This window comes from Humulus lupulus, chromosome 3, assembly GCF_963169125.1.
Source record: "Humulus lupulus chromosome 3, drHumLupu1.1, whole genome shotgun sequence".
NCBI classification, from domain to species: domain Eukaryota; kingdom Viridiplantae; phylum Streptophyta; class Magnoliopsida; order Rosales; family Cannabaceae; genus Humulus; species Humulus lupulus.
In genome coordinates this window covers 133,646,815-133,674,363 of record NC_084795.1, presented here as the reverse complement: position 1 = coordinate 133,674,363, position 27,549 = coordinate 133,646,815, and the positions used below count along the sequence as shown (strand labels likewise).

Here is a 27,549-nt window from a genome sequence, read left to right as displayed (position 1 = left end):
CTAAAGACTCATTAATTATTTTAAAATTGAAATTAAAATAAAATTGTACTTAATTAATAAAATATGTATATTAATTTAAATAACAAATTAAAAAATATATATTACTTTTTTTCAAAAGGAAAAAAAAATATTACTTAAAATTACTAAAATAAAATTTTATTCAATATCACATTGTTGACTAGCTATTTCGCTAACAACTAATTAAAAGAAAGCTTAAACAAAATGAAAGTTGAGATAGAGTTTTACGTGGTTCAGATTGTGAATTAACCCTAGTCCACGAGTCACTTGTATTTAAGGTGATAAAATTTGCAAATGTCAAGCTTCTATGAGGGTTTTCAGGCAGCATTTTGGCAATGCTCTGAATAAAAAAAGATAAAATATGGGATCCCTTTACAAAGTGTGCCCTAGCCCTATTTATAGATGGTTGGGGGAAATTAATTCCCTAATGAGGGTTAATTACAATTATTCTTCCTTAGTGGGGTTTAAATGTTCCATAAATGTAAATTCCCCCCTTAAACGAGCTAGTGGGCCCAATATGAAGAGTTCCAGCCCACTACTTCATTGGGCACCACGCTCCTGACGATGTCAGGAGGGTAGCAACATGTTTTCCTATGTCTGGCGGTGTTGTGAGACGTCCTGCTTGTTGCTTGTACGAGATTGACACCACGCTTTGCGTAACAGTAAATGTCAGATGGCTGATTGTGCTCCATGGTCACTGTGCTTGACACCTGGCATCTTTTCTCCATGTTCGGAGGATGGAACTGTTGGGGTTTTATGCCCTAATTAAAACCCAAATTCTTTGTAATCTCATTTTATTATCAATAAAAGAATAGAAATCATTTTTTGACTTGGTCAATCACTTTGCTCACATGTTTTATTTTCATGATTATTTGTTTAATATAAACTTCTATTAAATCCCGAGCATATAGCTAATCTTATTTATAGTGACGTAATCACAGTGGAATATGTGGATGCCAAAAATCCACCAAATAAAAAGTCTTTAGTCCCAGGTTGGAACATAGGGACAAAGGTCACTTATTCATGCTATTGGGCCCGAGCCTGTAGGCCTTGTTGAATACAAGAGATCATCTCCTGAGAAACAACACATTATGAGCCACAAGGTTTGGCCCTGCTAAGCTAAGGGGCCACATTGAATACTGCAAGAGGATAGGTGCACAAGGCCCTCACATAGTGAGGTCCGACGTGCCCGCGCAAGGCTGACATGCTCACGGGTCAAGATGCACTCATACGCGTAAACGCTGCCAAAGACGCCCAGGACATACACCCGTGGATGCTCAATATTCCATGCTCATAAAAGAACCAAAGAACGCACTTAGACCCCCATACGCCTACACTCTCATTGGGTCCTCGGGCCATCAGGCATGCACCTCCTAGCGAGGCCATCAGGCACGCGCCACCAGCGAGGCCCTCCATGGCCCCAAGGTGGCCTCGCCACTTAGGCCCAAGGTGGCCTCGCCCATGGCCCCATGGTGGCCTCGCCACTAAGGCTCAAAGTGGCCTCACCCATGGCCCAAAGGTGGCCTCGCCACTTAGGCTCAAAGTGGCCTCGCCCATGGCCCCAAGGTGGCCTCGCCACTTAGGCTCAAAGTGGCCTCGCCCATGGCCCCAAGGTGGCCTCGCCACTTAGGCCCAAAGTGGCCTCGCCCATGGCCCCAAGGTGGCCTCGCCACTTAGGCTCAAAGTGGCCTCGCCCATGGCCCCATGGTGGCCTCGCCACTTAGGCCCAAGGTGGCCTCGCCCATGGCCCCAAGGTGGCCTCGCCACTTAGGCCCAAGGTGGCCTCGCCACTTAGGCCCAAGGTGGCCTCGCCCATGGCCCCAAGGTGGCCTCGCCACTTAGGCTCAAAGTGGCCTCGCCCATGGCCCCAAGGTGGCCTCGCCACTTAGGCCCAAGGTGGCCTCGTTCATTGCCCCAAGGTGGCCTCGCCACTTAGGCTCAAAGTGGCCTCGCCCATGGCCCCAAGGTGGCCTCGCCACTTAGGCTCAAAGTGGCCTCGCCCATGGCCCCATGGTGGCCTTGCCACTTAGGCCCAAGGTGGCCTCGCCCATGGCCCCAAGGTGGCCTCGCCACTTAGGCCCAAGGTGGCCTCACCCATGGACCCAAGGTGGCCTCGCCACTTAGGCCCAAGGTGGCCTCGCCCATGGCCCCAAGGTGGCCTCGCCACTTAGATTCAAAGTGGCCTTGCCCATGGCCCCCAAGGTGGCCTCGCCACTTAGGCTCAAAGTGGCCTCTCCCATGCCCACGGAGTGGCCTCGCCAAATAGGCCCCATGGTGGCAGCCTCGCACATAGCCTCATGGGAGTCACATCCGCAACACATTTGGCCCCGTGAACAGCCAAGAGAGTCGCGCCATCAATAAGCCTTCCGAGGGGGCCTCACAATGGAATGAGAGCTATGTCACCTAGTGGCCACATGAGTAGAGCCATGCACCAAGGGTCCCATTCCTTACTCCTTGAGACCCCTATGCTTAGAGGCTCTAATACGAGTCGAATGGGACGTACTTGTATGACCTAGTACTGAGTACGGACACCAGTACCAGTGGGACTGCTGGGGTAAGAGTTATGGCCCGTACGTCTACGGCCAAGGGTCAGAGTCGACACCACTACCACCTGCGCCACTACGCCTGCCGCCACTCATCAGACATGGGTACAGACAAGTAGTGGAGACATCCTCCTGACACCTGCTCCTGTACTGATGTACGACCACAACCTCTGAAGCCACTCCCCTGACATAGTACTTATGTACCATTTGGTCCCCTGGACCACCATTTATCTAAGGCCATTAGAGCCTACTATAAAATGGACTGGAACACCACCTGAAGGGGGGTTGGAAAATTCATTGTATGCAGAGGCTATTAAGCAATATACATTTTTCACTCCATTGTTCATCTGTGTTTATCCTCTCATAAGTTAATTGTAAGTTCTTATCTAAACATCGTTGCATTTACCTTTGAGTTTTTCGACCTAATTTCGTTGATGAGATTTCACCGTCAACAGAATATAAATATGATTATATGTTAAAAATAAGTTAGTCCTAAGATTAGTCAGTGCACCAGATTTATACTGACTTGCCAATCTACGATATGATCTACTTACACATTACAGTGTTATGTTCTTTCCAGAACATTAGCAAAGTAGATAAGATCAGATGTATATGTTACATCGGACAGGACCGATATTGACAGTTGATAAGATAAGTAAACATGTCGTTATTATCTATTCTAGTCATATCATATAGTTGACCATAGGTCAATTCAATCTCAATTCTGAGTGGTTAGTATTCTAACTTATTGTATTATTTGAGTTCTTTGACTTGTTCGTTACCAGCTTACCCTACAGACTAGCCCATACTTACATCTTGGGAACTCGGTAGTATAATTGAGTGGGAGTGTTAATCATAGATATGAACATCTATAGCTTCTGATGAAGAAGCGAAACGATGGTTTCCTTTTAGTTTGGTTCAAGGTGTTAAATGATAGAGATCTCATTTCAGTAATTAAATTAGTTTACTGAAATATCATTTACAAGGAACTAAGTGTTTTAAGGATAAAATACAATGAGGGGTAAAATGGTATTTTAGTCCTATCTCATTGTAGAACGTCTATAGAGGATTGAGTGACAATTATGGTTGTAACAATGGATAATTAATAGCGTATCTATATTTGTTATAGAGCGTTCTATGAATTCAAGAGTGCAATTCCAAGTCTATAGTGGAGTCACGAGGAATTAATAAGTTAGTAAATTTATTTGTTAGAATTATGATAACTTATTGGAGCTTGATTTCATAGGCCCATGGTCCCCATTGTACCTTGGATAAAATCATCTAGATAGTCTCAATTAATTGATTTAATTATCAATTAGAATTATCAAAGTTGACCAGGTCAATTTTGGATAGTTTCACAGAGTTGTGTAATTTTGAGAAGAAAAGAGAAATTATGGCAGATTTATTAATTAAGATAAATTGGTATCTAAATTAATAAATAAATTTAAATCAAGGTTCAAATTATAAATAATTAATTTGATAAAGGATTTAAATAATTATTTAATTAATTAAATCAATAGAAAATAATACAGGCCTTGATTTTAAGTCCAATGGGCTTATAATCAAATGGGAAATTTCACGGGCCTATAGCCCATGATAATTTCAACCCAGGGCTTCAAAATAGATGTTATTTTATTGATTTTTTAATTAAATTAAATGGCCTAATTGAGTCTATAAAAGGAGTGCTTAGAGAGAAGATTTTAGAGACGACAAATAAGTCACAAGTCAGATTTTCTGATAGTTTTATATTCTCTCTAAACACAAGTCCTTTTCTAAGCCACTTTTTTATTTTCTCTTCTTCTCTCTATATCTATCTCATGTGTTGAGAATTTCCCACACTAGTCTAGGTGGTTCTAAGGATACATTGGAAGATTGTGAAGAAAATAGAAGATCGGTTCAGTTTCTTGATAATACTCTGCGACAGAAAGGATACAAGAGTTAGAGAAACTGAAGGAAGGACTCTTAATTCCGCTGAGTATACTGTAAGTATTCTATTTTTTGTTTCTCTTTGAATTCAATTTTAGAAACATGTTAAAGGCTATCTCGTATTAATTTGTTTAATATTAGATATACATGAAAATAAATAAAGAAAGATCCTGTATAAGTTTTTTCCAACAGGAACTCACAGACCTGAAGGACTTGAATATAAGAAATAGTTTTGTGCAAAGACTTGGAACAATATCCTGAAACATGTCCTCGAAAAGTATCTCGAGGACACACTCGTTTAGTGGCGGTGAACTGTGATTGAAGGCAAGGCTTACCTCCCATGGAGCTCGAATAGGGCATTACTCACTACTTTCATTGTAGTTGATTGTACTTTAGTATACAATGCTGTAATTTGGAGACCAATTCTGGTCGACCTACGGGCTGTCACTTCAATATGACACCTTGCCATGAAATTCCCGACAGACGTAGGGATAAGGATGCGTCTTGGGGAATTAGCGGGAAGCAAGGGAGTGCTATAATGCCTTGATCTCCAAGGCGAAGAAAGGTGTATCGAGATATGTTCCCGGAAAAGAGTTGCAAGTGGAAACTGATGCTCAGGCCCACTCGGGTGATAATGTCACCAAATAGGGCTTTGCCCAAAGTGAGGATAGAGATTTGGATCCTCGCTTTGGGGATTTTGAGGAGGAAATTGGACCTATCGAGGACCTTGAAGAGGTCCAACTCGATGAAGAAAATCTGACCAGGGTTGTGAAAGTCGGTAAAAACTTAGAGACAACGACGAAACAAGCACTGGTGGAATTTTTAAGGAGGAACCAGGAAGTCTTTCCCTGGTCGTACATAGACATGTTCGGAATAGACCCTGCAGCTATCAACCATGTCATGAACATCGACAAGAGTTTTCCACCGGTGCAACAAAAAAGAAGGCTACTTGACAAAGATAGATCAAAGGCCTTAAAAGAAGAAGTCGAAAAGCTGAAGGGGAATGGATTCATCAGGGTGGAGTTTTATCCATTATGGGTCTCTAATCCCGTGCTAGTTCCCAAGCTGAATGGCAAGTGGCGCACGTGCGTGGATTTCACAGATCTTAATAAAGCCTACCCCAAAGATTGTTTCCCGCTCCCAAGAATCGACCAGCCGGTCGATGCCACTGCAGGACATGGGATTCTCTCTTTCATGGATGCATACTCCAGGTACAATCAGATTAGTATGCATCCCCCTGATGAGGATCACACTAGCTTTCAGACTGATACAGGGCTTTACTGTTACAAAGTAATGCCTTTCAGTTTGAAAAATACTGGTGCGACTTAGGTGCGACTTACCAGTGACTAGTCAACCACATGTTTAAAGAGATGACTGACACAAACATGGAGGTCTACGTCGACGACATGCTGGTCAAGTCAAAAAAGGTAGAAAGGCATATAAAGGATTTGCAGGAATGCTTCAACGTCTTGAAAAAATATCAAATGAAGTTGAATCCCCTTAAATGCTCCTTCGGAGTAGGATCAAGGAAGTTCTTGGGATTTATAGTTAAATCGAGAGGAATTGAAGCCAATCCCGAGAAAATTAAAGCCCTGATCGATATGAAATCGCCAGCGAGGATTAAGGATGTTCAAAGTTTAACCGGAAGAAATACTGCTCTCAGTAGATTCATTTCGAAGTAAATATATAAGTGTGTTCCATTTTTTAATCTACTTAGAGGCAACAAAAAGTTTGAATGGACGGAGGAGTGCTAGCAGGCTTTTCAAGCATTAAAAACTCACATGGCGCAACCCCCCATCCTATCAAAGTTGGTCGATAAGGAAACTTTGTTCATCTACCTGGAAATCACAGAGTATGCTGCTAGTGCCGTTTTAGTAAGGGAGGAAGAAGGTGTGCAGAAGGTTGTTTACTATGTAAGCAAAAGGCTAATTGAAGTAGAACAGCGGTACCCGCCCATCGAGAAGCTAGCCTGTTGCCTAATTTTGGCCTCCAGGAAGCTGCAGCCTTACTTTCAAGCTCACCCAATCACAGTTTTGACTGACCAGACTCTACGGCAAGTCTTGCAAAAACCAGAGGCTGCGGGTAGATTGTTAAAATGGGCAGTTCGATATATCTTACTTGGTGCGAGCAGTTATAAAAGGGCAAGCGCTGGCCGACTTCATTGTAGAGTTCACTGAACTTACAGATAGCGAGCAGATTGAAGAGCCTAATGAGCCTGAGTGTCAAAACCAAGCTCCCTCGTGGAAATTATTTACAGATGGTTCTTCTACCGAGTGCCACGCTGGAGCAGGAGTGATATTGATAATGCCGGAAGGGCATCGATTTCCCTACGCAATCAGGTTTGACTCCACTGCTTCTAACAATGAGGCCGAGTGTGAAGCATTACTCGCTGGGTTGTGGTTAGCTAGGGACATGAATATAAAGGTGCTTCACATCTACAGTGATTCTCAGCTAGTGGTGAATTAAGTCATGGGAGAATACCAGGCGCGAGGTTTAAAGATGGTTGCCTATTTAAACAAAACAAAAGATTTATTGGCTCAGTTCAACAAATACACCCTCCAGCAAGTACCTCGCGACCAAAATTCCAATGCTGATGCTTTGGCCAAATTAGCAAGTGCAAAGGACGCTGATACTTCGAATATAGTACTGGTTGAGCGGCTGTCTATGCCAAGCATCCAAGCAGAGGAGACCACTATGGTAATCCAGATGGCAGATATATGGATGGCACCATATATAGAGTATCTGACGCAAGACGTGTTACCAACGGATAGAAACAATGCTAGGTATATCCTGGTCGATGCAATCTTGTACCGAAGGGGATACTCAATGCCACTCCTCAGATGTATTCCAAAAGAAAAGGCCAAAGAATTAATGAAAGAGGTACACGAAGGCTTTTGTGGAGACCATGCTGGGGGGCAAAGCTTGTCAAAAAAGATTTTGAGGCAAGGATACTTCTGGCCCACGATGAATGAAGACTCGATGGAGTTTTTGTGAGGGTGCGACAAGTGCCAGAGGTTCTCCAAAATCCAACGAGCAGCCCCCAATGAGCTTAAACAGATGCAAAGTCCATGGCCGTTTGCAATTTGGGGCATAGATCTAATCGGAACTTTGCCCACAGGAAATGGCGGTGTCAAGTATGATGTGGTTGCCGTTGACTACTTCACTAAATAGGCCGAAGTCGAGCTGCTCGCAACCATAACAACCAAGAAGGTGCTGGATTTCGTGATCAAGAATATCGTTTGTCGTTATGGATGGCCAAGGAAAATCGTCTCGGATAACGACACCTAGTTCGATAGTGATTTATTCAAAGATTTTTGTGAATAGCATGGCATTGTCAAGAGCTTTTCTTCAGTTGCTCATCCCCAAGAAAATGAACAAGTCGAAGCAGTCAACAAAACGCTAAAGGATACACTGAAGAAAAGACTAGAAGAAGCTAAGGGGGCGTGGCCAGAACAATTGCCTGAAGTCCTTTGGTCGTACAGAACTTCCCATCAAACAACAACATGCCATACTCCATTCTCTTTAGCTTATGGATATGAAGCTATGTTTCCTGTTGAGTTAGATCCGCCTTCGCATCGCAGAATAACGTACGATCAAGGCTCGAACAGCCAACTACTGATGGAATCCCTAGACTTGGTTGATGAGAAGCATGAGCAAGCCCAACTCTGAGTAGCTGTGTACCAGCAAAAAGTCGCTCGGTATTTCAATTCTAAAGTGTGAGAAAGGAAATTCAATGTCGGAGATCTAGTACTTCGAAGAGTTTTCCTAAACACCCGCAACCAAGCTGCTGGAGTACTCGGACCTAATTGGGAAGGGCCATATCAGATTGAAGAAGTCCTTCACCCAGGCACCTATAAACTTACTCGCTTAAAGAGAGATCTCGTTCCTCGCTATTAGAATGGAGAACACCTGCGCAAGTAATATCAATGAACAATCCTTCTTAAAGGATTGGCTTGTATTAATTTTACTTTTTACAAGTTATGAAAAAGGGTTGGTCATTTTATGTGACTAATTGCTTATAAGTGTAAGATATTTTTGATCACTCGTACAGACATGTTTTGTCCATTTATTATGAGAAATATAAGGGACTATGTGCAGCCAGTCATTCTTGCCAATTATTGTATTTTATACAAGTATTTGCTCATTACGTGTGTTGTTTTGCTGTATTACAATTTTAATTATTTTGCTACGAGCAGTATTGTTCAAACAGGTTTTGGTCAAGGCAAGTGACCAAGGACCTAAAGCTCCTCTATCACTTGGGGGTCGTATAAGGTATCTAGTAAGCAAAGCATATCGAAAGGTATGTAAACACATGAGCAAAATAAGTGAAAGCATGCTAGGGTACTTAGAGTATTTTTCAAAATTTTGTATTTTGTTAAATCAAACCAAAGTACTATGCTAAGTTCGCTCATGTGAATAGATGTTATAATAAGATGCAAATATATTATAATATCAAAATGTATCCTTTTACACTACGAGTAGCCGTTGCTCGGATGTAATTGTTCAATAAAAAGTAAAAGCTGCCTGTGCAGCAATAAATAGTCAACTGGAAAATAAGTGTCTTTACATCACGACCTGTAGGCCGTGTACTTGAAAAATTAAAGAGAAAAATAACAGACTACGAGGCTGGAGGATCTTGACGGGTGCCCTGGTCGATGACATTTGTAGCTTCATTATCCGCCCCATCCACGCTAGTTGCCAAGGAGATTTCGGGCGAGGCAGGTACCCTTGCTCTCTCTTCTTCCGCCAGTTGAGCAACGCAGCGGGCTATCTCAGCATGCCTAGCGTGCTCGGGAAGGTAGCTGAAGTCAGCCTCTTGGTTGTGTTTCCAGAAGTCATAGAAACACTTAACCGTGGCATTCTTATACCTTTCCAAATTGCTGGTGTTGGCTTGTTCAAGCTTCTTGATCCGGCCTCCAAGGTGATGAGTCAGTTTTTAGCATAGTTTTTAACCTATGTTTAGGGTAAGTTTGAGTCATTTTGGTGGAATGCTATGCGGTATTATGCTTGTTTTGGTATGTTTGCAGGAAATAGAATAAGGAAACATGGAGTTGGGGAAATGAATGAAAAATCATAACAATTTGGGAAATTCATGCTAAAAGTTGACAAGAAGACAGTTGAGGATTCATATGCAGAGAGACTTGTTCATTTTGGAGCTTTGGAATAAGTTTTTGGGTCAATATGAAGGGCTGCGACGCTTACATGAAGAGCTGCAGCGCAAGGGAAAAATAAAGAGAGCCATTTTCTAGAATTTTCAAGGGCCGCGACGATTGCTGGAGTCATAGACCGTGTTTTCGCAAATTCAGAGAGGCGCGCCGCGATGCTTAAATGCCAGGGTCGGGGCTCGTATATTTTTTCGTGGCTATCAGAAGGGCGAAATCGTCATTTATTTTGAAAAACAGTTTTAGGGTTTCTATTTAAATACGTTTTTAAGGGTTAATTAGGAGATAGAGGATTCCTTAATTTTGATGTGGAGAAATTACTAGAGACTTGGGAGAACATTGAAGATCTGGGAGTTTGATTTCTTGATCTCTTCTTTATTTCTCTATTCTTGAGTTTATGTTTATATTTAATTTAATGGATTCCATTATGTTTGTTTTGAACTAATCTTGTTATTAGGGTGTTAGTGGATTCTTCTTGAAGCATTTGATTTCTTAATGCAATTTTCCTGAATTTCTTTCTCCTACTGTGAATTATTTATCTTATGCTTAATGCTTATGAATGATTGATCACCATTTACATGTTTAGATGATTTTAACCTATGCTCTGAAAAGAGAAGGCTAATTATGCTATAGGTAGATAATCATAATTTTATATTAGATGAAAGTACTTCTATGAATTTGTGTAGTTTAGGGATTACGTATTTAAAGCCTGCAATATGTTGATTTACCACAATGATGTAGGAAATAATATGCTGTAGAGAATTATAGATCCTAGCAAGACTATAATATATAGTTGTAATCTGCTATCACAATAGAATTAAGAAATATTGAGAATTGGTTAGAAATCATAAGTGGATGGTTGATGAAACTAAAGCCCTAACTTTTACATCCATTGAATTAAATCATATTTTTATCTCTGAATTTCTCTAGTGCTTAATAGTTTCCTTAATTTTAGTAATAATTATTTTACTCATAATTCTGAAATTATTATTTAAATCTATTAGAATTAGAAGTTAATTATTGGTAATTAATATCAGTCTTCGTGGGATCGACAATTTACTTATCGCATATTACTTGATTTGACCACGTATACTTGCGTGTTAATTTTAAAGAGATCAAGTTTTTGGCGCCGTTGCCGGGGACTGTTTTTATTAATATCAATAAAGTTAATTTTTGTTCTAATTTGATTTTTTTTTATTTTTTGTTTAACATTTATTCAGATCAAGGTTTATTGTGTTCCAGGAATTTTTGGTATATGCGAAGCAATAGACAAAAGGAGATTATACCAATAGATCGGGAAATTGAAAGAACGTGCAGACAGAACTGGAAAATAAAAAGGAAATTGGAATTTACCATGGCTGACAATTTGGGAAACGGTGCTAATAATGGTCAAGGGGCTGCTGAAATTCCAAGGGAGCAAGGACCAAGAAAATTGAGAGATTATGTACTTCCTACTGTTACAGGAGTGCATTCATGCATTAGACCTCCAACAATTGCTGCCAACAATTTTGAGATTAAGCCTGCAATCCTTCAGATGGTTCAGTCAACTGTTCAGTTTGGAGGTATGCCTACGGAGGACCCCGATTTACATATAGCTAATTTTCTGGAGTTATGTGCAATGTTCAAGATGAATGGGGTGAGTGATGATGCTATAAGATTGAGGTTATTCCCATTTTCACTAAGGGACAGGGTGAAGAGTTGGCTGATATCTTTACAGGCGAATTCTATCACTACATGGGAGGAGTTAGCTCAGAAATTCCTTGCCAAGTTCTTTCCTCCAGCAAAGGCTACAAAACTAAGGGGAGAAATTAATAATTTTTATCAGTTGGATGGAGAGTCACTGTATGATTCTTGGGAGTGCTTTAAGGAGATGTTAAGAAAGTGTCCACACCATGGAATAGAAAAGTGGATGCTGGTGCATAATTTTTTTAATGGGTTGAATGGAACGACTAGAACAATTATAAATGCTGCAGCGGGAGGTTCCTTTATGAGTAAAAGTGCTAATGAGGCATATGAGTTATTAGAGGAGATTGCGATGAATAATTACCAATGGCCAACTGAACGGGGACAACCAAAGAAGGTGGCTGGAATGATGGAATTGGATGCTATATCCATGCTTGCAGCTCAAGTAGCGGCCTTGACAAAGCAACTACAAAAGACTACACTCCCATCTCAAGCTATGCAAATTCAAAACCTTTGTGAAGTGTGTGGTACAACCCATCAACCCAACCAATGTCCTGCTATAGATATGAATAACATGCCCATGGAAGAAGTTCAAGCTATAGGCAATTACCAAAGACAACCTAATAACCCCAATTCCAGGTCTTATACCCCAGCTTGGAAGAATCATCCTAATTTTTCCTGGTCTAATAATCAAAATACTCTACAACCTTATCCTCCACCTCAGCCACAATATCAACCTGCCCAAAATAGGCCACCATATTCACAGCAATATGCACACCAAAATCCTCCACCTGGCTATTATCAACCACAAAATAGACCACCAAACCAAATGCCAATTATACCAGCTGAAACCCAACCTGATGTACTTAACCAATTCATGACTGAAACCAGGGCGTCCATAAGAAGTTTGGAGACTCAAATAGGGCAATTAGCTACTTTAATGTCTAATAGAGCTCAAGGAAATTTGCCTAGCACTACAGAAGTTAATCCTAAAGAATAGTTCCAAGCTATTTCTTTGAGGAGTGGAACGAGGTATGACGGGCCAAAGAAGAATCAGTCAGAAGAAGAAAAAGGTCAGAAGGGAAATACTCAAGGTAAAGAAGAAAAGAAGTTTAATGATGAAAAGGTTACTGAAGACCTTAAGAAAGAAGAGGAGACTCCACTTGTGAGTATTGAGCACCATGTTAGAATTCCATATCCACAAAGACTTCGTAAGCATAATTTAGATAAATAGTTTGCAAAGTTTTTAGAGGTGTTCAAGAAGCTACATATAAATATACCGTTCGCAGAAGCATTAGAACAGATACCCATCTATTTAAAGTTTATGAAGGAGATTCTTTCTAATAAGCGAAAGATGGGTGACTATGAAACAGTGGCGTTAACGGAAGAATGTAGTGCGATTTTGCAAAGGAAACTTCCTCAAAAGTTACGAGATCTAGGGGGTTTTACTATTCCATGCATGATTGGGGAGTTGAATGTAAGCATGCACTTTGTAATTTGGGGGCAAGTATTAATTTAATGCCTTTGTTAGTATTCCGTAGACTTGGTTTGGGTGAAGCTAGGCCAACCACAGTAACATTGTAGCTGGCTGATAGATTTGTGAAGCATCCACGTGGTATTATAGAAGATGTATTGGTAAAGGTGGATAAGTTTATATTTCCAGCTGATTTTATAGTTCTTGATATGGAGGAGGATGAGAATGTTCCTATTATTTTGGGGAGACCATTCTTAGCAATTGGGCAAGCATTGATAGATGTGCAAAAATGAGAGTTAAAGCTGAGAGTTCAAGGGGAGGAAGTAGTATTTAATGTGTTTAAGGCTATGACTTATCCTAAAACAAGTGATAGTTGTTTCTCAGTTGATGTGGTAGAAGAAGTAGTAGGAAGAAAAAATTAAGTGAGGATCCTCTTGAAATAAGTCTTACAGTTGATGATGTAGATGGTGGGAAAATGAAGAAGTGGTGAGTTATTTGAAGTGGATAAAATCATTTGAGCCGCGAAAGCATAAGAAGTTTGAAGAATTGGGTGAGGGACTAGAAAGACCATTACCATCGATTCTGAAGCCACCTGTTTTAGAATTGAAAGTTTTACCGGACCATCTCCGTTATGCTCATCTTGGGGAAAAAGAGACTCTTCCAGTTATAGTTTCATCATTTCTTTCAGAAGTAGAGGGGGAGAAGTTGTTGAGGGTGTTAAGAACTCATAAAATTGCTATAGGGTGGACTCTGGCTGATATAAGAGGAATTAGCCCATCTACAGTTATGCATAGATTTCTCATGGAAGATGAGGCGAGACCGACTGTTGATGCTCAATGAAGACTTAATCCGACAATGAAAGAAGTGGTGAGGAAAGAGATTTTGAAATGGTTAGATGCTGGAGTGATTTACCCTACCTCTGATAGTGCTTGGGTGAGTCCAGTGCAAGTAGTACCTAACAAGGGTGGTATGACTGTGGTGAAGAATGAAAGTAATGAACTGATTCCAACAAGGACTATGACGGGTTGGAGGATATGTATAGATTATCAGAAGTTGAATAAGGCAACTAGGAAAGATCATTTTCCTTTGCCTTTTATTGACCAGATGTTGGATAGGTTGGTGGGGCATAACTACTATTGCTTTCTAGATGGATACTCAGGCAAGCATCAGATTGTAATTGCACCAGAGGATCAATAAAAGACAACGTTTACATGTCCTTATGGGACTTTTTCTTTTAGAAGGATGCCATTCGGGTTATGTAATGCACCAGCCACGTTTCAACGGTGTATGATGGCAATATTTTCTGACATGGTTGAGAAGGGGATTGAAATTTTTATGGATGATTTTTCGGTTTATGGGTCCTCTTTTGACACGTGTTTGACTAATTTGGAGCTGGTTTTGAGGAGGTGTGAAGAGTCACATTTGGTGCTTAATTGGGAAAAGTGCCACTCTATGGTAAATGAAGGAATTGTATTGGGGCACAAGATTTCTAAGAAAGGCATTGAAGTGGATAGGGCAAAAATTTCAACGATAGAGAATTTTCCACCACTGGTTTTAGTAAAAGGAGTACGGAGTTTCTTAGGTCATGCGGGATTTTATAGGAGGTTTATCAAAGATTTCTCCAAAGTTTTGAAGCCATTGTCCACTTTGTCAATAAATGGGGTTACATTTTATTTTGATGAGAAGTGTCAACAAGCTTTTAGGATACTTAAGGAGAAATTGATCTCAGCACCTATAGTTGTTGCGCCTCAATGGGATTTGCCATTTGAACTGATGTGTGACGCCAGTGATTTTGCGGTTGGGGCAGTGCTGGGACAAAGAGTTGACAAGGTATTCAGAACGATTTATTATGCAAGTCGTACCTTGAATGATGCTCAAATGAATTACGCAACTACAGAAAAGAAGCTGTTGACCATAGTGTTTGCTTTTGATAAATTTTGGCCATACTTGATTGGGAATAAGGTGGTTGTTTACACAAACCATTCAGTGATAAAGTATCTTATGACCAAGAAAGATTGCAAACCTCGTCTTATTCAGTGGATTTTGTTGTTACAAGAATTTGATGTGGAAATTAAGGATAAGAAAGGTACTGAGAATTTGGTGGCTGATCATTTGTCTAGATTGGAGGTTGGTGAAGATTCTCTTGATAAAGCAGTTCAGATTAATGATGCTTTTCATGATGAGCAGCTGTTCAAAGTAAGTGTTTGCAAGGATGTTCCATGGTTTGTAGACTATGTTAATTATTTGGCTGCTAAGGTTATACCTCCTGAGATGACAAGGCAACAACTAAAGAAATTCTATTCGGAGGTGAAGCATTATTATTGGGAGGAGCTTATTCTGTATAAACATTGCCCTGATCAAGTTATTAGGAGATGTGTGCCTGAAGAGGAGATGTTGTCAATCTTAACTCACTGTCATAGTTTGCATTGCAGAGGTCATTTTGGCGGAACAAGAACAGCTGCGAAGGTTTTGCAAAGTGGGTTTTACTGGCCTACATTATTTAAAGATGCTAATGATTTTGTCAAAAGTTGTGATCATTGTCAACGGACTGGGAATATATCAAGAAGAGATCAAAAGCCGATGATTGGTATTTTGGAAGTTGAGTTATTTGACGTATGGGGGATAGAATTTATGGGACCTTTCCCATCATCGTATAATAATAAATATATTTTGCTTGCGGTGGATTATGTTTCTAAATGGGTAGAAGCCGCAACAACTCCTACTTGTGATGGGAAGGAAGTACATAAATTCCTTCATAAAAATATCTTTACTCGATTCGGCACCCCCAGAGCAATTATTAGTGATCGGGGAAGTCATTTTTGCAATAAGTGGTTCACTGATCTTTGTGCTCGCTATGGTGTTCATCATCGAAAGGTGTTATTCTATCATCCAATTGCAAATGGCCAAGCTGAAGTGTCGAATAGGGAATTAAAAGGTATTTTGGAAAAGACAGTAAATACTTCGAGGAAGGATTGGTCGAAGAAGCTCGATGATTCACTGTGGGCGTATCGCACTGCATTCAAAACTCCAATTGGTATGTCAGCATATCGATTGGTGTTTGGTAAGGCTTGTCATTTACCGGTGGTAATGGAGCATAGAGCTTTTTGGGCTGTGAAAAAGTTAAATATTGATCTCTTTATGGCGGGACAGAATAGGCTTATGGAGTTAAATGAGCTTGAAGAATTCTGACATGAAGCTTATGAGAATGCGAGAATCTATAAGGAGAAGTCGAAGGCCTTTCATGATAAGCGAATATTGAGGAGGGATTTTCAACCAGGAGATAAAGTCCTGCTATTTAATTCCAGACTTAAACTTTTTCCTGGTAAATTGAAGTCGCGATGGTCAGGACCGTACACGGTAGTTGTGTCACTTCCTTATGGAGCAGTGCAAGTTCATACTAAAAAGACGGGACATTTTAAGGTGAATGGTCAGAGGTTGAAGCATTACTTGGAGGGTCCGGTGGAAAAATGCAAGTCTGCAGTGATGTTGGAACCAATTTGATCTGAAGATAAAGAAGCGTCCGGTTAAATGACATTAACGACATCGCAGTTGAGAGGCATCTCATTATTTCTAATTTTCATTTGTTTTAAGTTTTAAAGTTTATGAACAATTTAGTTTTTATTTTTTTAGTTTTGGTTTGACATAGTATTTTCTTTTAGTTTCTATTTTTAAGTATTTTTGAATGTAATAGAATTGTGGAAATTGTGAAAACTATTGAAAAAAAATGAAAATGATGTAAATGTTGAAGCCTGAATTAAGCACTGCAGCGGATGGAGCAAGGGTTGTGGCCCTTGACAAAACCAGAGAGGGAGGCTCGGCATGCAACATGCGCTGCGACACATGGGAGAAGGGCTGCAGTGCTTAATCAGATTCTTAGAAAAAAAAAATAATAAATAAAATAAAAATATTTTGTAAATTTTTTTTTTTGACACAGGCCGTGGTGCTTGAAGGAGCGCACCGCGACGCTTGTGGGATCCGAGGCTTAAGAGGGTTTCCCCTCTTCCATTTTTGTCACTTCTCTCCATTTTGAAAAATTCCCAGATTTTTCTCTCAATTTTCTCTCTAACTTTTCTCTCTTTTAACCCATAAATTTTCTCTCCAAATCCCTATTACACCTTGAATCCATATATATTATCCTCCAAACATTTCCTTTTCCTTCCAATACCCTATTCTGCTATAGAAATACCTAATTCCCAAAACCTTCAAAGCCTTATTTTTCATATTCTATCTATTGGAGTTCAAATGGTGATTTAATGGTTATTTGGTGCAATTAAAGGGTTCAAGAGGAGTCTGTCACAATCAAGTAAGTGTCTATACAAATATTTGAATTTTTATTTGGTGATTTCCTTATATTGAAGACATTGTGAAGGGATTATTGTTTTGAGATTATTGTGTGGATTGTGAAGCATTGTAGTGAGTTTTTGATCTATTTGAAAATCCATTGTGAAGTTTGGGGAATATTGAAAACATAGGGTAGGTGTTGTCAAATTTTTAGTGGGATATTATGGGACCTAAAAGAAATCCTTCTAGGGCATCATCCTCTAGGAACACAAATAGGCCATCTTCTTCTAAGGAACCTGAACAACCACCAGAATATGATGCTACAAAATTTGTGAGTAAGGCAGCTTTTGATCGGTAGAAAAGGATACGTAAGAGGAAGGTGATAAGAGAGAGAGGTTTTGCGTATACTAAAATGCCTTGTGAAATTTCTACTTATGAAGATATTCGTGGAGAAATTCAATGAAGGGGTTGGGCTATGTTTGCTGCGGAGGATGTAAGTCATGCAAATTTTTTGGTGGTTATAGAATTTTATGCCAATTATGTTGAGATGAAAAATACGGAAGTATTTGTGAGAGGTGTCCAAGTTCCTGTCGGTATAGATACTATTGCTGTGTTGTACAACATGCCAACGTATGAACAAGAGGATGATGAGTATCATCAATGGGCTCATGGGGATGATATTAATTGGATAGAGGTGGCTGGAACTTTGAGTATACCAGGAGCTCGTTTTACTGTTGTTGGTGGTGTTCCAAAATATCTTTGGCGTTATCAATTGAATCACGTGGCTTGGGCTTGGGTGCATTTTGTGAGTGCATAACTAATGCCGACTACTCACATGTCGGATATCAATAAGGAGAGGTTGTTATTGGTGTATGCCATTATGACTGGGATGACTATTGATGTGGGCCGTATTATTAGGAAAGGTATGAAAGATATTAGCATGTTGACTACTATGGCAGGATTAGGACATGGCTCGTTAATCACTGATTTATGCCGTACATATGGAGTTGTTATGTTTGGAAGTGATGTAGTTCGGAAGCCTATGTCGACAATTTCTAAAAATAGGGTGCTCAATTATGAACCACCTTCCTTAGAAGCACCACCACCTCGACCGCGTGCCACTGATAAAAGACAACGAATTAATGATGTAGAAGATGAGGATAATGAAGCAGACTTAGAGGGTACTCTTCCTGAGGAGCCTAGGCATGAGGTACCAGTTGTACAGCCACCTGTTCAGCCTGAAACTAGTACTTTTGATCCATATATGCAGATGATGCAGAATCAATTCCACTATTTGGTTCAATAGAAGAATTATCAGATTACTCAAAATCATCATATGCAGTAGTATTTGGAGCAGCAAAGTGAGTATCGAATCACTCACGTGGACCAGCTCAATGCGTTGGTAAATCGGTGGTCCCTCATAAACAATGAAGACGTAGCTCCATTCCCACTACCATCTCAATTTTTTCCTTATCAACCGCCGCTGCCACCACCATTTTGAATGTTTATGGTAAGTCTCTTTTTCTTTCCTTTTATTTTATTTAAAAAAAAACATTGGGGACAATGTTTAGATTAAGTTTGGGGGAAGAGATTTATTGTTGTTCGTTGTGTCTGTGTTATCTTGTTTTGTGTTGATTATGTCTAAGTTGTGTTAGTTGTGTTTTGTTTAAGTTGTTTAGGGTATCAGTTGAATCAAGTTGACAATGATTAGCCAATGATAATATGATTGAATGATGAGCTGTGTAAATTGAATGGGAATAAAACTGTAAAAAAAATCTATGTGCTTGGTTAAATATTTTGTTCTATTTTTCGTAAACACTTAAATAATTGAGAGCTAATCATGATTTTGATAAATTTTATGTGATTGAATAAAATTTATGCTTGCTAAATTTAAAATAGGAAGGGAAGATTGAAATTGGTTTATCCTAGAACTTGTTTGCTTGCTTTTTGAGGCGAAATCCTAGATCATGCATGCTTAGAAAAATGATTTAGGCTATTTTTTGGACTGTTTGAGCCTTTCAAGCCAACCTTGATGTATTAAATCCTTAGTTACCTATTTTTGAGCCTAAATTGATTTTTTTTATTGATTGACATTTGCTTTAACCTTATAACCTGAGAACCTAATTATTATTTTTCTTTCCCTTGAATGTACCATGAGTATAGGAATGATAATTGGGAGTAATTGGGATTGATTTGTAATGGGAGGTTATGTATGACAAGTTGTGTCAACAATGAAGAAAATATATTTTGAGAGAAAGAAGAGAAAAGTAGAAAAAGAAAAAAAAAAGAAGAAAAAAAAATATACAATGTTGAGAAATCATTACACTCCAAATTGTATTATCAATGAATAAGTTTGGGGGAGTGTAATGTTATAGATGAAAAAAAAAATTGATTGTGCAATTTCTCTCGAAATGATAAGATATTGGGAACTTTGGGATTGGGCTTGTGATTTGTATTAAAGGTTGAATTGGTTAGTTAGTGTTCATGGTACATTTTGAGCTTAAATGACTTTCTCATCTACCTTTGCCTAAGCCATTCATTTATAAGCTTGAAAAGACCTATTGATTTCTGAGCATGTTTTGTCTACATTAGTGGAGATTTGTACGTGTAGCAAGCTTATGGGATATTATTTGGTTGTTGGATTGAAATGGAAATTTAGTGAGCATAAATAAATTCAATTACATGTTATTTGTTAATCATGATTTTGAGAGCTGTTATTTTTGTTGTTTAATTGAATGGAATAAATGTTTCAACTGAAATTCTGGATTAAAAGTTAAGTTCCTTGAAGATTATATAAGTGAGTTGTTTGTCATAGCTTGAGGCTTAGTATTGTTGTTGACTTGATTCATGTGTGTGTGTGTTGTGTTTTTGTTCAATAGTTGAGTTGTTTGTTTTGGTTTCCTCGAGGACGAGTAAAATTCAAGTTTGGGGGAATTTGATGAGTCAGTTTTTAGCATAGTTTTTAACCTGTTTTTAGGGTAAGTTTGAGTCATTTTGGTGGAATGCTATGCTTGTTTTGGTATGTTTGTAGTAAAATAGAATAAGGAAACATGGAGTTGGGGAAATGAATGAAAAATCATAATAATTTGGGAAATTTATGCTAAAAGCTGACAAGAAGACAGTTGAGGATTCATATGCAGAGAGACTTGTTCATTTTGGAGCTTTGGAATACGTTTTTGGGTCAATATGAAGGGCTGCGGCGCTTACATGAAGAGCTGCAGCGCAAGGGAAAAACAGAGAGAGCCATTTTCTGGAATTTTCAAGGGCCGCGGCGCATGGGTGAAGGGCCGCGACGCTTGTTGGAGTTAGAGACCGTGTTTTCGCAAATTCAGAGAGGCACGCCGCGGCGCGTATATTTTTTCGTGGCTATCAGAAGGACGAAATCGTCATTTATTTTGAAAAACAGTTTTAGGGTTTCTATTTAAATACATTTTTAAGAGTTGATTAGGAGATAGAGGATTCATTAATTTTGATGTGGAGAAATTACTAGAGACTTGGGAGGACATTGACGATCTGAGAGTTTGATTTCTTGATCTCTTCTTTATTTCTCTATTCTTGAGTTTATGTTTATATTTAATTTGATGAATTCCATTATGTTTGTTTTGAACTAATCTTGTTATTAGGGTGTTAATGGATTCTTCTTGAAGCTTTTGATTTCTAAATGCAATTTTCCTGAATTTCTTTCTCCTACTGTGAATTATTTATCTTATGCTTAATGCTTGTGAATGATTGGTCACCATTTACATGTTTATATGATTTTAACCTATGCTCTGAAAAGAGAAGGCTAATTATGCTATAGGTAGATAATCATAATTTTATATTAGACGAAAGTACTTCTATGAATTGTGTAGTTTATGGATTACGTGTTTAAAGCCTGCAATATGTTGATTTACCACAGAGATGTAGGAAATAATATGCTGTAGAGAATTATAGATCCTAGCCTGACTATAATATATAGTTGTAATCTACTATCATAATGTAATTAAGAAATATTGAGAATTAGTTAGAAATCATAAGTGGATGGTTGATGAAACTAAAGCCCTAACTTTTACATCCATTGAATTAAATCATATTTTTATCTCTGAATTTCTCTAGTGCTTAATAGTTTCCTTAATTTTAGTAATGATTATTTTACTAATAATTATGAAATTATTATTTAAATCTATTAGAATTAGAAGTTAATTATTGGTAATTAATATCAGTCTTCGTGGGATCGACACTTTACTTATCGTATATTACTTGATCTGACCACGAATACTTGCGTGTTAATTTTAAAGAGATCACAAGGTTGTAGTCTCTTATCTACTCGCAGCCCATTCCTACTCGAGCTTTTTAGCCTCATGATAGTTGATATGGTTAGACTCCTTGAAGTTGTCTTTTTGCTCGATGGCCTTATCAAGAGCAGTCTGCTTCTCCCTTAGCTCCTCAGCCAATTTGTTCTTCTCCCCAAGCACTGCCTCAAGCTGCTCACCGTATTTCCCTTTGGCAGCTTTGAGTTCTTCAATGTGCCGTTGCTCCAAAGTCTTGGACTTCTCGGTGACGACCCCTAAGCGGAGCTGACCGACAGTAAGGGTTAGCATTGCCTGCGATCAGAGCAAAGGTTAGACTGACTGTAGAATATAAAAGGGGGTGTCTCTATAGAAAAAGAGAACTTACACTGGCGAACTCATTCAACGCGTGGGTTAAGATCTAGTCGACGTCCATCATCTCCGTCGAAGCCATCGCCTCTTGGCAATGTTCGTTCTTCAAAATTTTGGCCACCCTGTCTTTGACAGATCTCAAGGCGTGACTCGATATATCGCCCCCCGTGGAAGCAGGAGCAGCCTGCTGAGTCTGGTTGGTTGGGGTCGGTGGAGAAGGTGTCGACTCGATAGGAGCAGGGGGAGTTTGCTGCTCGTGAGGAGAAGGAGGTGGTGTTACATTTGCTGAGGGTCCGTCTACCGGAGGGCCTGTAGTACAGGCTTTCTTGGCCTGAGGCGTTTTACTGCTTTCCCCGGGATGCCTCTTGCTCATTTTCTTCTTGCTCGAGGGAGCTTCAAGAGCCTCGGGGGCATTGTATATGTCGAACACATTCTCGGAGTCCATGTCTATAAGAAAAGAAAATATACGAACAGTGAGATAGTATAAACGATTGAGTATGTTATGTCAGGAAAAGAAACAAAGAAAATTGTAAGTGAAATACCCGAGCTATCATTACTGGTTGCTACATTATATACTCTACTAGTGTTACACTCACTCTCTGGCATGAAGAAGTCTGAATCTAAATTGGGAGCGTACTTAAAATTTCCGTCCCCGTCAAATAAGTGACAGGGAATTGGAAAACTATCTAAGAGCGAGAGATCAGTACCGTTCTCATCCGAAGATTCGTCGAGGGGCTCGAGAGGTTCAGTGGCTTTCTTTTTTCCCTTTCCTGTTGGGGCGAGGGGAGGAGCAGCCCGTGGGGTGCTGGAGGGTTCCCTTATCGTCACTCCAGTGGCCCTCCTCGGAGGGGGTTGTGACACATCTTGGTGCTGCTCAGGAACCTCTCCGCCAGTGGCACTCCTCGCTGTTGACTCCCTCACATCCTGATGAGGGGCCAAAAGGCCGACCAGTCTCAGATTGGCCTCTGTGACCAGCTGTTTGACACTTTTCTCTATGTCGGTCATGCTGGCCAGGAGGGCTGATCTAGAGTAGGGTCTGGTCACAACCATGGGCCTGAAACGCACTAAATTTTGAAGGGAAATGCAGCAAAATATTGAAGAAAGATAAACGACCAGTGGTACAAAGACTTTACCTCCTTGTGTGAAGGCCAAGTTGTTCGCGACCATGTCAGTCTTCAGGAAATACTCCAGATGGTACCTCCCCACGTTCGAGATATAAGTGGTGTCAGTCAGGAAAGTGCGACATGTTTCCTGGTGATAAAAGTGGAAAAAGCCCGTGTTTTCTTAGTTGGGGTTAGATTTTAGGTCAAACAGATTGTTGACCTCATGTGGTGTGGGGATGGGCCATTTCTTGTGGCTATAGAGGATATAGAGTGCAGCAAGCATTCTATATCCGTTGGGAGTTATTTGAGAAGGGGCGACCCCGAAGTAATTGGCCACCCCCTAGAGAAAAGGATGAAGAGGCAGCTTCGCTCCTGCCTGGATGTGGTACCTCGACCAGGCCTTGAAGGTTCCTCCAGGCAAGTTCACCCGTTGGTCTTGAGTGGGTTGAACTAGTGTCGCCCCAGGAAGTCTGTATTTTTTAATATAATTAGCGATCACCCTGATCGTTACCCAACTGCCAGGGGCGACGTACCATTCGACATTTGGTTGGACATCGTTTCGAGGCTGAGCGCGAGTTTGAATGTTAGGGTTAGGGATATTTCTTTCCCGACCACTGGTCAAGGGAACTCCAGCCTGAGGAGTAGGCTGATTTGAAGGGTTTGAAGGTTTCTTTTTCTGGGCAATGGATTTTACTCTACCCATGGCAGGAACGATTGACTAAGGTCTATTAGGTGGGGTTTGAGAAAAAGGAATTTCTGGTATCAGCAGCGACAGATGCTCCTTGTCTTCAAGTAATTGGGCAAGCAAGTCATCGTCGATAGGCCTTTCACCTCCCCACAGATCTTGCATGAAAAGCTGCGAATAGAGAAAGGGGGAGGTGAGAACGTAAAGCCTAAAAATCTGTGTTGCGAATTAGAATAACGTTGCTCGCGTATAAAAGTTAAGCTTTTATATGGCCATCAGAATTCTAGCGAAAACACTAAGTTCTATACGAGCATATTGAAAAACAGATTGAAAAGCGGAAGTAAAAAGTTTTTCGGGAAAGAAAAAGATTTTTCAACTCCGAAGGGGCGGGAAAAACCCTGTTTTTCAACTAACCTAAAAATCAAATTTTTACTTCGATTTTACGCCCTAAATCTACAATCTCGACTACCAAACTGGATCTTAACTCCTACAAGACGTTGTTTCATCACCCTTTCAAGCATCGGTTAACATTCCCAATTTCCCCAAAATAGTTTCAGTCAAGAACAGTAAAAAATCTCCAAGAACTCAGAAATTAGAAATAGAGATAAACAAGTGTTGCATGGCGTATCAACAACTAAAAGGTTTGAAGAAACGTACTTGTATGAAAGATGGAGTAAAGTTCTGAGGTTCTAAGTTGATTCAGCTGGGCAAGAGCTTAGTGATCCCTCTAAGTTTCTGGAAATATAGCTCCCGGTTCTTCAGTTTTCTTGAGGACAAAGTTAAAGTGTAAAAAGTAAAAACTGATTCTAAAGGGTTATTTATATTAGCCGAGGAGCAGTTACCAAGGTAATCATAAAGGATAACTTTTCAAAACATGGGGAAGTGTAATGACCATCAGACAAGTTATTGGGAAACTGAAAAGACTTGATTGGACATGATTGATCACCCTTTTTCGAGAAAGCATGGGTAGTTCTGACAGATTTCGTGGGGTATTCGAAGAGTCAATTTCCTAAGTTTACTTATTGCTGGTCGCAATAAATAAACTTGGGGGGCAAATGTTTACCCTAAAAATGGCTGCTGATGACATGGCAGGGATTTCTCACAAGTGGTTGACACGTGGCCAAAGTACTGCTCGACTATCGACCAGAAGCACATCGCTTCGTCGGGACTTAACATTTAGATATGACCAGGCTGGTCATATAACTTGATTTGTTTCCTTCTTAAACTGTAATCTTATAATTAATACATTGAATATTTCCTCATTATGACCATGATACGCGGTTATTAAGGAAAGATATGGCATGTTGGCCCATGTAACCCTCCTTAAGCCTATAAATATGCATGAAATAACTCAAGGAAGGGACTTTTGATCCCTGAATCTTTTTGCTAAGATAGAGAAAAAGAGAGAGCTATAGTGCAATTATCCATCGTGTTATTGTATTTCTTCTAAGATTTGTGAAACTCAAGAACCCTAGTTCTTTGATCATTGCTTTGAGATTCAATCTTAACAATAGCACTAAGTGGACGTAAGTCATTACCATCTTTTGGGGCCGAACCACTATAAATCCTTGGTGTTTTCTTTTCTTCCATTAGATTATCTTTCTTACTTGCCGTTTTACCTTTTGTCGTATATTTGACTCCGTGTCGTTGGCCAAATCAATGGTCAACATTATGTAAATATCAGAAAAATTCCCAAGTTCATATATGTGATCTCAAACACGTATTGGTACGAGAGGATTGTGTTTGAGATAAATGAATTTGAATAGTTCACAGTAAAATAAAGTTATGAATCTTTAGATTAATTAGTGCAAGTACGGTCCACTAGTATTATGAATACATGTGATCTAAATCCAGTTCACTAGTGTGGTAGGACATTTTAGTGGAGGTGCTATGTATATTAGAGAATATATAGAACTGGACATTATATGTTTATTAATACTTAGTTAAATACCGTTTCGAAGTATTAATTAAATTTATTAACTGATGATCATATACCAATAGATCTTAATCCTGAAGTTACTATGAAATCCTGTTTATGTTATATGAGTTCTTTGATTCACTCGTTAGGGTCTGTCCGAATGATCAAGATAAAAACTTTTGTTTTGGGAACTCATTAATGTAGATGGTTGGGGACATAGTATACAGATATGGAATCTATGCCTTCTTGTAGGAGATTGAATAATGGTTCTCTTAAGGGTTGACTTTTGGGACTGAAAGGTTATTGAGCTCAAATTCATAATTTAGTTATGAATTAACCTTCACTAGTAAGGTCAATGGTACTTAAGGAAACAAGAGATAATTAAAAGGGTATAACGGTAATTTTATTCCCGATTAATTATGAACCATTATTAGAGGGTCAATTTGTTTGCAATGATTATATCATTGGACGCATTATAATTATAAAGTACTTAGTAAATGAAATGTCTATAATTACAAGAGTGCAGTCTCATATTTATAGTGGAATAATCATGAGATTAATAAATTAAGATTATTTAATTAAAGAGTTTAATTAATAATCTCAAATTTATTGGAGCTTGGAATTATAGGTCCATAGGTCCCCATAGCGGCTCTATCAACACTATTCAAGGTAAGAGTTGATATGAAGGGAAAAATAGTTTAAAGAAATATTTAAGAAGAAATTTGTTCTTCGGGCCAAATATGCAATTATATGATAATAGTGATTAATTAACTAATTACAAATTAGTTGTAGTTAACAAAATTAATTAATATTTAATTATTGTATAATTTTTGAAATTATATTAAATAATTAAATGAATTTCGAAATTTAGTTAAATAATCAATTAATTATAATTTTTGAAATTATAATGAATTAAATATTTATTTTAGAAAATATTAGATTTAATTAATTGGTAGAATTAATTAAATATCTTTATTTGAGTGGGAGATAATAATCTGATAAGTTCAAATTGGATTTGAATTTAAAAGATTAATATTTATTCAAATAATTAAATATATTTTATAATTAGTTAAACATATATTTAATTTAAATTTGAATTAGTTATCAGGTTGTTAGATCTTATCTGACAAAGTAGTTTGAATAAATAATTAAATAAAAATTGAAAAAAAACCAACATCCCTAAAAATAGGGGTGGTACACGTGCACAAACAGTTGGCGTGTACTGCTATTTTTCAGGAATAGGAGTTTTATTTTTATTTAATTAATTAATTAATGGATAATTCAAAAAATTAGTTTTTTTTTTTTATATTTTCATTAATAAAATAATTAATTAATTGAAAAGTAAATTGTAAGTTGGTTACAGATTTATTTTTAAATTTGAATATTTTCTTTTAAGTAAGACTAATTAGAAAATATACAGAGATCTCAGAGACAACTCAGTCTATTTCGCTCTATGAAAACTAGAACAATATTTTTCTCTCCCTGAAAATTAAAGAACCAATTCGCAGGCCTATTCTCATGATCTAATGTTTTGAGGACATCCAGTAGAATCACAAAGAATCCATCCTTCATTCTCTAAGTGCCCACACACTTCTTAAGGTGTTGAGAACGCTGTGGAAGATCTTGGTGTGAGTACCTAGGAGCAGCTTGGATAGGAAGATCGTTCTTATTACGAAAAGATAGCAAGGACACTTGACAGGCTTCAAGATGTATGATTTCTATTCTTAACTTGCTTATGATTAATGTATGTATATTAATGGATCTGCATATTTAAAGGTAGTTTAAATATGTTATAAAATTTTGTTGTACACTGGGCCAACCGGCATATTAGGAAACTCGTTCCTAACAATTGGTATCAGAGCGGTCATTAATCTCTGCATACATTAATTACTGTGTGGGCATAATATGCATTCTTATGTTATTGTAATATATGTGAATGGATGGATGTATGTATGATTATAGTTTATTCTTAAGGGTCATTAATTATATGGTGTTTTGGGTTTAGGAATTGTTCTTAAAATTCTAGATGAAAAATGTAAGCTATTTTGGGGCATTGGAATTTTTGTAATTTAATTTTATGCATTAAATTATTTAAAAAAGTTATGTAAGGCTCGAG

General features: G+C 38.7%; 2 protein-coding genes and 1 non-coding gene across 3 annotated transcripts; 2 read left to right on the top strand and 1 right to left on the bottom strand.

The window, feature by feature from the left end:
- Positions 1–11,441: 11,441 nt before the first annotated feature.
- On the bottom strand, positions 11,442–11,548 carry LOC133828103 (small nucleolar RNA R71). The gene has a single exon (XR_009890744.1). It is a non-coding gene; the product is annotated as a small nucleolar RNA R71 (small nucleolar RNA).
- LOC133825066 (uncharacterized) lies at positions 11,520–12,566 on the top strand. The gene is made up of 2 exons (XM_062258061.1): positions 11,520–12,194; positions 12,333–12,566. The coding sequence occupies exons 1-2, from the start codon at positions 11,520–11,522 to the stop codon at positions 12,564–12,566; spliced, it is 909 nt and encodes a 302-aa protein (XP_062114045.1).
- A 1,575-nt stretch (positions 12,567–14,141) lies between these two features.
- Positions 14,142–16,307, top strand: LOC133825065 (uncharacterized). Its single transcript, XM_062258060.1, has 4 exons — positions 14,142–14,636; positions 14,769–15,419; positions 15,636–15,840; positions 16,003–16,307. The coding sequence occupies exons 1-4, from the start codon at positions 14,142–14,144 to the stop codon at positions 16,305–16,307; spliced, it is 1,656 nt and encodes a 551-aa protein (XP_062114044.1).
- Positions 16,308–27,549: the final 11,242 nt, after the last annotated feature.